This window comes from Pan paniscus, chromosome 19 (assembly GCF_029289425.2).
Source record: "Pan paniscus chromosome 19, NHGRI_mPanPan1-v2.0_pri, whole genome shotgun sequence".
In the NCBI taxonomy this organism is placed as follows: Eukaryota; Metazoa; Chordata; class Mammalia; order Primates; family Hominidae; genus Pan; species Pan paniscus.
The window spans coordinates 76,178,659-76,189,678 of NC_073268.2; the positions used below are offsets into that span (position 1 = coordinate 76,178,659).

General features: G+C 58.1%; 1 protein-coding gene and 1 long non-coding RNA gene across 2 annotated transcripts in view; one reads left to right on the forward strand and one right to left on the reverse strand.

The window, feature by feature from the left end:
* Positions 1–942: 942 nt before the first annotated feature.
* On the reverse strand, positions 943–2,569 carry LOC129394441 (uncharacterized). The gene is made up of 3 exons (XR_008621709.2): positions 2,020–2,569; positions 1,389–1,713; positions 943–1,074 (listed from the first exon to the last, which is right to left on the reverse strand). It is a non-coding gene; the product is annotated as an uncharacterized LOC129394441 (long non-coding RNA).
* Positions 2,570–4,637: 2,068 nt separating this feature from the next.
* The window catches only part of LOC134729431 (uncharacterized), a 37,586-nt gene continuing 31,203 nt past the window's right edge, over positions 4,638–11,020 (forward strand). Inside the window, exons 1-2 of the mRNA XM_063598616.1 lie at positions 4,638–4,764; positions 4,893–5,441. Coding sequence (XP_063454686.1) covers positions 4,638–4,764; positions 4,893–5,441 — 676 coding nt within the window. The remainder of the gene's footprint in view (positions 4,765–4,892; positions 5,442–11,020) is intronic.

Consider the following 11,020-nt stretch of genomic DNA (forward strand, 5'->3'; position numbering starts at 1 on the left):
TAAAGGAAACAGGCTTAATTGACTTGCAGTTCCGGAAACTTACAATCATGGCAGAAGGGGAAGGGGGAGCAGGCACCTTCTTCACAAGACGGCAGGAGGGAGTGAGTGGAGAACCAGTAAGTGCCACACTTTGAAACTATCAGCTCTCCTGAGAACTACCTCACTATCCGGGGAGCAGCACGGGGGAAACTGTCCCCAAATCCAATCTCCTCCCACCAGATTCCTCCCTTGACACAGGAGGATTACAATCCCAGATGAGTTTTGGGTGGGGACACAGAGCCAAACATGTGAGGGTCTCAGTCTATGTTGCAGCTCCCCTGGGGCTGAGGCCGAGTACAGACCTGTCGGCCTTGCCCTATAGCACGCGAGGGCTCTGCCAGTGTGCTCCCATCTCCTGCTTCCTGGGGATGGTGGTGACTTCCTCCAGAGAAGGGTGTATTTGTTCTCCTCCTGCCCCTGCAGGGCGTTGTGGAGCCCTGGCCAAGTTCTCCCAGGGTAAGGGCAGGAAACAGGGCTCCTTGCCCTTCTTGCTGCTTGAGTGACAACCCTGGGGTCATCCCTAGGCCCCGTCACTGCCCCTGCTTCTAAACTGAGAACATTTTGGCAAATCTTCCTGGTAGAGGCTGGGGGCTCATCCCTGCTATCTGTTCTAGCTTGGTAGAGCCAGGTTAAGACATCTGGGCAAGAAGAAAGTAGAGTGTACCCCAGGAAGCGTGGGTGGAGGGCACTGGCCTTTGGGCTTCTCTGGACCAGGGTGGGAAGGGGGAAGTTTACCAGGAAATAGAGCTCTCAGGACTATGTTTAGGAGGAGGTGGTAATGCTGGTGGGGGGACACCCATTCATCCATCCATTCATCCATTGTCTCCCCCCACCCCCCATCTCGGACTGTCCCAGTGACAGCCCTAGCAAGAAGAAACAAGAAGCAAGACAAGTTCATGTGGTCCAGTTTTGAGGTCTTGGAAGAAGTTGCACCAGTATGAGAATAGTGGGTCAGTTTTCTCCAGGATCCAGAAAGCATATCAGGCAGCCTCAGGGTGAGGAAGGGAGCCCAGCCTCTCCAGCAGCCACACAGGCCTGCAATAGGATGGGGCTGGGGCTGGTTTGGGGTGGAGGATAAGTGACAGCCAAGGTTTGTCAGCATGCAGAGGGGTGGCTGACTCATGGACTAGGGGCTGCGGAGCCCAGTGGTTGCCCTTAGTTCTTGGATCCTAGGAGACTTCTGGAGCCTGGATCTGGACAGCCTAGGGGTGGAGGTGGTGAGGGGCAGGGCTGGGGGCGGGAGGAGAGGCCTCGCATGGCAGGGTGTGGGGCAGGAAGCCAGCCAGGGACTGCTTTGCAGTGGCTGCTCCCATCGCCCTTCCCACCCCCAAACCCACCCCTACCCCTACCCTGGTGCAGGGTCGGTCCGGGGCAGGTGTCCTCTGCTTTGGCCTCAGCAGATCCCAAGATGGAAGCCGGCAGCCACGCGGGCATGTCACTTGCGCCAGCTTTGTCCTGCAGTTTCTGCTTCCTGGAGCGTGGGACGCCCACCCAGGAGAGCACGGGCACACCCCACACCTCTCATTTTGAGGGTGCTGGGAGGTGGGGGACCAAGGTCCTGCAGCCCTGTGCTTGTGCCGTGAAAATTAGCCTAGGAGTCCCATGTCCACCTGTCCACGTGGAGCCCCAGGAGCGTGAACAGTGGCATGCAGCGAGATGAGGAGGGAGAGAGAACTGGAAAAGAAGGAGAGAGAAAGAGAGATGAGGAGAAGGGAAAGTGAGAGAGGAAGAGAGATTTGGAGAGAGACAGAGGAGGCTGAGAGGATAAGGAGGGTGAGATGGGGAGAGAGATACAAAACACAAAGAGACAGAGAGAGACGTGCAGGAGTAGGAGGTCGAGTTACTCTTGATCCCAGTTCCCAGTGAAAACTGTAGGTCGCCATCACCTAACTACACATGCAATAAAGTCTGCCTGCTGCTTAGAGCCCTGAGAACCCCTTCTCGTGGAGCATAAAACCTTTGACTACTGCCCTTCCTCACCGCATTTTTGTTGTCTCTTCTGGTGAACCATGATGTCTTGTCTATTGCCTTCCTGGGCTCAAGGATCCATCAAAAACTGATGCTTCTTTGGGGAGGGTCTGCAGTGCCTTCCACTCACTAGGCTCCCCAGGAAGCTTGCACACTTGGCTTGGGCCCCAAGCAGCTGGGTACATGATGGGGCTCTGCTTCTCTCTTTCAGTAAGAAGGAGAACTAAGAAAGAGACTGAAGCATGGTCTGTGGAGAAGGCACTTGTGCAAACACCAGGAGAATGAGGGGCCTGAGTTGTCTTCGTTTCTCCTAAAAGCATGCATTCCCGGCTGGGCGCGGTGACTCACGCCTGTAATCCCAGCACTTTAGAAGGCTGAGGCGGGAGGATCACCTGAGATCGGGAGTTCGAGACCAGCCCGACCAACATGGAGAAACCCCATCTCTATTAAAAATACAAAATTACCCGGGCATGGTGGCACATGCCTGTAATCCCAGCTACTCGGGAGGCGAAGGCAGGAGAATTGCTTGAACCCGGAAGGCGGAAGCTGCAGAGAGCCGAGATTTCGCCTTTGTACTCCAGCCTGGGCAACAAGAGTGAAACTCCATCTCAAAACAAACAAACAAACAAACAAACAAACAAACAAACAAACAAACAAACACATTCCCTCCCAGGCCACCCAAGTGAGGGCATGAAGCACAGCGTGTGTGTGTGTGTGTTTGTGTGTGTGCGCACGCGTGTGTGCATATGTGTGTTTGTGTGTTGCAGGGGTTACAGTGGACAGGATGTGGGAGGGCAGCTGCAGCTCCAAGCTGCAAGTCTTTCTGATAGAATGCTTAAAACTCCTTGGACCACAGCAAGAGAGTGTTTTCATTTGCACCCATTTTTATTAGCGTTTGAACCTGTACTTTTTGTAGCATGTAAACCTTAAGCTGCTTAACTATTCCTTGAAGCATTTACACCAGCGGTTCCCAACCTTTTTGCTACCTGAGACCAGTTTTCTTGAAGACAATTCTTCCACGGACCCGGGAGAAGGGGAAGGGATGATGTGGAGATGATTCAAGCCCATTACATTTATTGTGTGCTTCATTTCTATTATTTCACTGTAATATATAATGAAATAATTACACAACTCACCATAATGTGGAATCAGTGGGAGCCCTGAGCTAGTTTTCCTGCAACTACATGGTTCCATCTGGGGGTGATGGGAGACAGTCACAGATCATCAGGCATTAGGTTCTCATAAGGAGCACACAATCTAGATCCCTGGCATGCGCAGTTCACAGTAGGGTTCACGCTCCTATGAGATAATGGCACCGCTCATCTGAGAGGAGGCAGAGCTCACGTGGTAATGCAAGGGATGGGAAGTGGCTGTTTCTACAGATGAAGCTTTGCTCACTGGCTGGCTGCTCACCTCCTGCTGTGTAGCCTGGTTCCTAACAGTTGGGGATCCCTCATTTACCCAGCAAGATAAATACATTATTATGTCCATTGAAATTCTTCACCTTGAACCACCCCAAATTACCTTGCATACCTACACCCACCCAAGGGTCCCGGAGCACACTTTGGGGGCTGCAGACAGTAAGCCTGGAGCTCCACGGAGCATTCCATCTCTCCACCATCTGTGGGCTAACAGGCTGTGTTAGTTTCCCAGGGCTGCTTTACAGTACCACAGACTGGGCACCTTCAACAACAGAATGTTACTGTCTCACAGTACTGGAGGCCATGAGTCCAAGATCAAGGTGTCAGCAAGGTGGGTCCCTTCTGAGGCTGTGCAGGAAGGCTCTGTTCCAGGCCTGTCTTCTCATGCGCGGGTGGACGTCTTCTCCCTGTGACTCTCCATTAAGGGTGATTCTGGTGCGGGCTCAGAAGAGGAGACTTGGACAGAATGTTGGTAGGTAAATGTGTCAGTGGAAACCAGAGGGTAGACAGGACTCCATCCATGCCCAGGGCTTTCTGGGGACAGACCTGTCCAAGCAGCAGCGATTCCCAACCGAGTTCTGTTTCTGGAAAGCCAGGCAACAGCTGGGGCTGGGCCCTCTGGGATTTGTTTAGTGACCCGATGATGTGGGAGGCCTGCAGTGGGTGGTTGGGTGGGGGGTGGTACTGCCCAACCTCATTGCATCACTCACTTCCCAGGCCCTGCCCTCAACCCCTCCTGACCAGGCCCTGTCCTGGTTCTCAGCCACCCTGTCCCAGTGGGTGCTTCAGCCCACTCACTGACCAAGTGAGGGACTGACTCCAGGTTACAGAGTGCTGTGTTTATGTGACCTGAGAATACGTGTGCGCAGAGTGTGCCCGCAGTGTCCTTGTACAGTTGAGCATATACATGTCCTGCCCGTGTGTAGGCAGCCTGTCCACACATGCCTAGGAGTGTGACTCCATGTCCTGGTAGATGGCGAAGGAGAGAGGGAGTTGTGCCCAGGGTCCCCTGATTACTTCTATGGGTGCATGTTTGTGCGTCTTGTTAGGGGTCCTTGGGGGTATGGAAGATTCTCCCCTGGGTGCCCTTGATCACCTGTGTGTGCGTGTCTGTGTGTGTGTGTGTGCATTAGGGGGGTGTACTGTGTTACAGCATCCTCAACCAACTCTGTATGTGTGCATATGTTTGTGTGTGTGTGTCTTACAAGTATGAGCGAGTGGATGCTTCCACTACGTGTCTGCACACGTGTGCGTGCACTTGCATTGTCCTTGCACACCTGCGTGTGTCCCGTGAGAGCGAACGGAGCCCCGCATGTGCTGGCACCTGCAGGAACGTGTGAGTGAGTGTGCGTTCCGTGGGTCCCTGTCCTGCTGGCTCCCCGCTTGTCCCGAGGGAGTGCGCGCACGGGGTCCCAGGCCGGCGTGTCCGCCGGTGTGAGTGCGAGTGAGTGTGGCCCCACGCAGCTCTCTCCGCTCCGCGCTGCCTGGGCAGCCCGCACACTCACGCTGCGTGGTTGCTGCCGGGTGACGCGGGCTGGGCCGGCCCCCTGCCTGCCCGCCCCTGGCACTCACTCGCGCTGGCCTTCGCGGAGGCCCCGCCGCGCCATGCCGGGCCTGCTGAGCCGCCCCCGGCAGGGGTCGCTCCGGGCCAGGCCGTGCGGGGGCGGGGAGGCGCTGCCTGTATGACCCCCCGGCGGCGCGGGGAAAAGGCGACCATTTGCATCCAGGAGCATGTGGCCATCGACGTGTGCCCCGGCCCCATCCGCCCCATCCAGCAGATCTCTGGCTACTTCCCCCACTTCCCGCGGGACCTGCCCCATGACGCCCCCGCGCGCCCAGCCACTGCCAGCGCCGGCCGCCGCCGCCCCTCTGACGGCGCCCGCGACGACGACAAGGATGGCGACCATCTCTTCGGAAGCCTAACGATCCAGCACAGGTCCCAGCCCTGCGCAGCCGCCCGCCAAGCCGCCAGAGGACCAGCCGAACGCCAAAGGCTAGGAGTGGACGATTGCAGTAAGTTTCCAACTCGCCGACTTCGCCCCCCTCCACTGGCTCCGGCTTGGCGGTCCCCGGCTTCGGGGTGCCCTCCGTCCCTCCCCCTCGCGTCGTCGCGTTCTCCCTTGGCACAACCCCCCGCCGCGGGGCCGCAGACCCCCTAAGCGCTTCGTGCGCTCTCCGCGCCCTGCCCACCGGCCCCGACCCCTCCCCCGACCGGACGGGAGAGGTGGGAAGTTTGGGGGCACCCGCTGTGGGTGTCCCATTTCCGGGGCTGGGCTCCGGGGAGCCGGCGCGGCGCCCGCTCCCTGCCCGCCAGCCGTTTGGGAGCTCAGGCGCGGGCAGCCGCTTTTGTTCCCGGGAAGGGCGGAGCTGCGTCCCGGGGAGACACGCGTTGCAGCCGGCAGCGTAGTTGCTCCCCGCTGGCCGGCCGCTCCGGGAGGGCCCCGCAGCGGAGGGTCGGGGCTGGGGCGGGCTGGGGAGGGGGCCCAGGGCTGGGGCCGGTTCGGCCTCCCGGGTGGCGCGCGGGCCGAGGAACTAGGAGGACCGCCGCGCCGCTTGTCCTTTGGAAAAACCTTGGCGGTTCCTCCTCTGGTGTCCGTGGACCCCGCCGCGGCGTTCTCCAGGGCCGCGGACCTTTGCCCACCGGTTGCGCCCGCTGCCCCGGGCAGAAAGGACCCTCCTCCTCCCGGGCCGAGCCCCGAGCCCCATGGAGCAGGCAAGGGCCAGAGTCCCGGGGCCGAGGCCCGACCGGCGGACGCTCCGGGACCTTTTCCCGCCCCCGAGAGTGCATGTCCGGCCGGGGCCGGGACTGGCTGGGAAACCGAGGCCAGAAGAGGTCGCAATCCAGCGAGGGATCGGTTTGTGTGGGGTGGGGGTGGGATGGGAGACCCCTCCCCAACCCCACCAGCCCCAGCCCAGCTGTGGCCTCAGCCATGTCACTCAGAAAACCAGCGTCAAACCCCACCCTGCCCAGAATGTGGACCTTGCCTGGTGAGAGTCCCGCTCGGATTTCCCCAGGGCCCCTCCACCGCGCAGCAGGGGTGTCTGCGCTGGGCCCAGGCACTCACCAGGGCCTGCAGGCTGCCAGCCTGGAGTTTCCCTAGGATCAAATGTGCCACCGGAAGCTGAAGGTGGGGACGACCAGTGCCCCCCCCCGGAGCGAAAACCCCCGCATCTCTCCAGGATGCGGGATCTGCTTGGGGGTCCACTTAGGGGTGTATCCCTCAGGCATTGGAAGTGCGGATGGGAGGCCCCGAGCCATGGTGGCTCCCCAAGTCCCCAGTTCTTTCTCTGTGTAAATCCAGCTTTGCAGGGACGGGGATGTGGTGCATTTCCCGGAAGAGCCGGGGTCCTGGGGTGTGGGGAGCTGGGGCTGGGGTGTGGGGAGGGGCCCAGGGTGGGCAAGCAGAAGCAGGACTGGCACAGGCCTCTGGAGGGCCTGGGGGAGGCTGGACGCCCCGGGGTGCACCCTTGCTTGTCCGCTCTTCTAAGGGTCAGTCTCGGTTTGCCCATCTGTAAATAGGGTTGATTGTCCCTGCTCTACGTGGCTGTTGTGAGCATTCAATGAGCACTGCCAGTCCTCGGAGACTCTTGGGTTTTTTTTATTGTGCTAAAATATACAAGTATAAATTTCCCATTGCAACCATTTCTTTTTGCTCCTTCACTCCCCACCCACCCACCCATTTTTAGGGTACAGTTCAGTCATGCTCAGTACCTTCTACCTTCACACTGTGTGCAACCCATCTCCAGAAGCCTCTTCATCCTGCAAAATTGAAACTGGACCCATTAAACAACAGCTCCCCATTCGTCCTCCCCCGGCCCCTGGCAACCGCCTTTCTGCTTCCTTCTCCATGGATGTGACTGTTCTAGGAACCTCATATAAGTGCAATCACCCAGTATCTGTGCTTTTGTGTCTACCTCCTTTCAGTCGGCAGAATGTCTTCAGGCTTCATCCATACTGCAGCCCGTGTCAAAACTTCCTTTTTCAGGCTGAATGATACTTGAGAATCAGAATCTCCTCTCCTGAACACTTCACCAGCAACAGCATCTGAGAGGCCCAGGGAGGGGCAGGGCTGGGGTTTGGGGGAGAGGCTCTCCTCTCAAAGCCAGATGCCCCCCCATCTATCCCCTCAGTGCCAGCACCAGCCAGGGCCTCCTCTCATGGCTTACTCCTCCTGTCCCTCCCGTGGGAGCCGCCCCTAAACCATGGGGTCAGTTTCTGTCTCTTGCCAACTCACTAGCTGGGGAGGGTCTATCCAAGAGCCCCCCTAACAGCTCCCTGACCTGGAATCAGCCTCCTGCCCTCCCCCTTCTGTGGACAGAGGTCAGACTCCATGGGAGGGCAGCCCCACAGAGGGCTGGGTGGAGGCACTGGTGGGAACCTGGGGTCAGGGCCAGGGAAGCCACCTGTTTGGGCACAGAAGCTGTTGGCAGCACGGTGACACGGCCTCAGGCAGTGCCCACTGGTCTTCTTGCTTCTGGCCAAATGTGTGGCTGTTCAGGGTGCTCAGGGGCCTGCCGGGTGAAGGAGAGGAGAGGTGGCAGCAGAGGGCCCATCACAGTCCAGGGGTCAGAAGGACAGAGCAGGCATCACTCCGTCCCAGTGTGGCAGCGCCCCCAGCCTAGCCCCCACGGGTGTCTTGGGGCACAGAGGTGGGACAACCAGAGCCACTGGACAGACATGCCAAAACTTCTGGTGGCCCAAAGATATGCAAGTGAAATGTGTCAAGAGACAGGACCCAGTGAAAACATTTTGAGCTACAACGAACAAATGTATACGAATTGTAAGAATAAGACACAGTGGTCAGGGACCCCCTGCACAGGGTGGGCCACCAGATTCCCAGAACTCTGCACTCCAGGCACGTGGTGGGAAAGGCAAGAGGCCAGGGTGAGGGAGTTGGGTTTGGAAGAGCAGCCATGTCACTGTGGGTGCACATGGGGCTACTGAGCCAGGCCCTGTCCCAGAGGCAGCCCCACAGTGCAGGGCACAGCTCACGTATGCCCACCTGACCTCAGCCACTTCTCTGGCATCTCACAGGGGCCTGGCGTGCAGGGAAGAGGAGGAAACACTCTGCCTGCCAGGCCCTGTGTCCACGTCGTCTCCCTCCCTCTCACTCCAGCCCTGGGAAGATGGGACTCTTACATCCTTGCCCGTTTTTTTTTTTTTTTTTTTTTTAATTTTGAGAAACGGTTTCAGTCTGTTGCCCAGACTGGAGTGCAGTGGCATGATCATGGCTCACTGCAGCCTCTGCCTCCTGGGTTCAAGCAGTCCTCCTCCCTTAGCCTCCCTAATAGCTGGGACCACAGGCATGTGCCACCACACCCAGCTAATTTTTAAAGTTTTTGTAGAGACGGTGTCTCACTATGTTGCCCAGGCTGGTCTTGAACTCCTGGGCTCATGGGCTGGGATTACAGGTGTGAGCCACTGCGCCCGGCTGAGGCGCAGATGATGATAAAGCTGAGGCTTCGGGTGAAAAGTACTCATCCACTTCCTAGCGAGTGAATACAGGGGCTGAGCCCAGAAACCATGCCAGCCAGGCCCCCAAACTTCTGCCCTCTTCCAGTGGCAGAGAAGTAGGTGGTTGGGAGCCCCCCGATCCCCCGGAGCTCTGCCAAACCAAGGTGGGGTCGGTCTGGGAGGGAGACTCAGCCTCCCCTTGGAGATGAGCCTGGTGCGAGCAGCCAGGCTGCCTCCCTGACCCGGCTGGGTAGAGGCCTTGCGGTGCATCTTTGAATAATGTTCTGGGGTGACCGGCTGCGCCCCACAGATGCCACAGCTGCCTCCCTACAGCCCTGTGCTCCAGCCCAGAAGAAAAAAAAATGCAGTTTTCCGAAACAAGAGCCTGCTGAGGTCAGCGAAGCCCCTATCTGCCCATCCTTCTGTGTGTCCCTGGGTCTGCACGCTTGGCTGGGTTTTCTGAAGGAACGGAAGGCAGAGTGAGTGAGGGGCGCCGTCTTGTGGAGGAACCCTCTGTGGCCGATCAGCTTGTGTGACCTCTGTGGACTGACTGGGAGTTGTGACAAATATGGCCAGAAATGGGGCCTCTCGGACGGTGACCCGGGGTTATGTGGATTTAGGGTCAGTGAGGGACGTGGCCTCTCAGGAGGCGGTGCTGGGAAGATGGGGGAGAGGAGTCAGGACGAGGGAAGGGCCTGACCAAAGCGGGGTGGGGAGGGAGGCTCAGAGGAAGGTGAGCCACCTGGCTTTCAGGATGGCGAGGAGAGAAAGTCTGTCTTGACAGAGGCCCCCTAACAGCTGCCCTGGGCCAGGATGTTTGTGGGAGGGGAGATTGCACCGCAATGCCACCCTCACTCCCTGTGTCTGGAGGTGTGGGGCCAGGGGCTTCTGTGACAGGGGCCATGAATGGACCCAGCCAGGAGACCCAGGGGACAAGGGCATCTGCAGGCCCTGGCAGCTCCATCCCCCGATTTCCCGTTCACAGCCTTTGCTGTTCTCTACCCGGGACCTGAAGCCCATGGACCACAATGGGCTGGCAGACCCCTGTGTCAAGCTGCACCTGCGGCCAGGAGCCAGGAAGGTGAGGGAGTTTCACCCAGGCTTGCCCACCAGCTGTGCCCACCTATGGGGCCTGGACTGGGCTGGGGGCACCCAGGGAAGCCCACAGCTGCCACTCCCCCTCAGAGCCCAAGCAAGCTGAGGAGACCTCAGCCACTCACCTCCATGCAGAGCGCACAGTCTGTCCCACACCCGGGATGCCTTCCAGCGTTACCTACCTGCTGATCGGGGGAAACCCCTGGAGAATTTCCAGGCTGGCATTTTATAAGAAGCATTCTCAGCTAGAGGTTACTATGATGTGCAAACAAAGACTGTGGTCAGATCACACTGGAAAACATTGTTAAACCAGTTTCTTTACTGTAGGACTTACCAGAGCCTTTAATGTGCTGATGGGCTGCTCCTCGACTCTCAGTAAGGGGGATGAAGTAGGCAGCATCTACCCAATGTATTTGACCACAGAATCCTCACTCCCATGAGAGATGGGCCAAGAGGCCGACCCCAAATGCACTTAAGGCACCAGCACAACAGTGCATCTAGGAGAGGAGAGAAAAAAATGCTATTAAATAAAAGCATCAAGGTGACCTTGAGCCATGAAAAATCAGAACTTCTTAGACTTCCTTCCTTCTGTGCATCCTACACTTCAGTGTTGCTTTATTTTTAGTTTCACAGGGCAGAGTCTGAGTTGACTTGGGGACCTAAATGTGTATGCCTGGGGCCCACCGCAGTCCAGGAGGACCACCCCAGAAGGGAACATTGCGCCTTCTCTGGGGAAGGCAGGGCTGTAGGAGACACGGCAGTGCCCCACCACCTACTCCTGGGGAAGAAATGGCTCCCCGCACCAGGCCTGGATGTCCTTATGCTGCAGGTGGAGCTCAGGGATGTGAGAGCCAAGAGTGAGTGTAACCAGGGAAGTGTGCCCAATGCGGGAGCTCAGTGACCCCTAACTCGTGGGACTGGAGCCGGCAGGGCCTGTTGTAGGAAGTCCCCGGGACTCTCCCCGGTGTTTTATAAAGAGCAGTCTCCTTGTAGACCAGCTCCTGAAAGCAGTGCGAGAGAGGGATTCCTGTGTCCTTTCCAC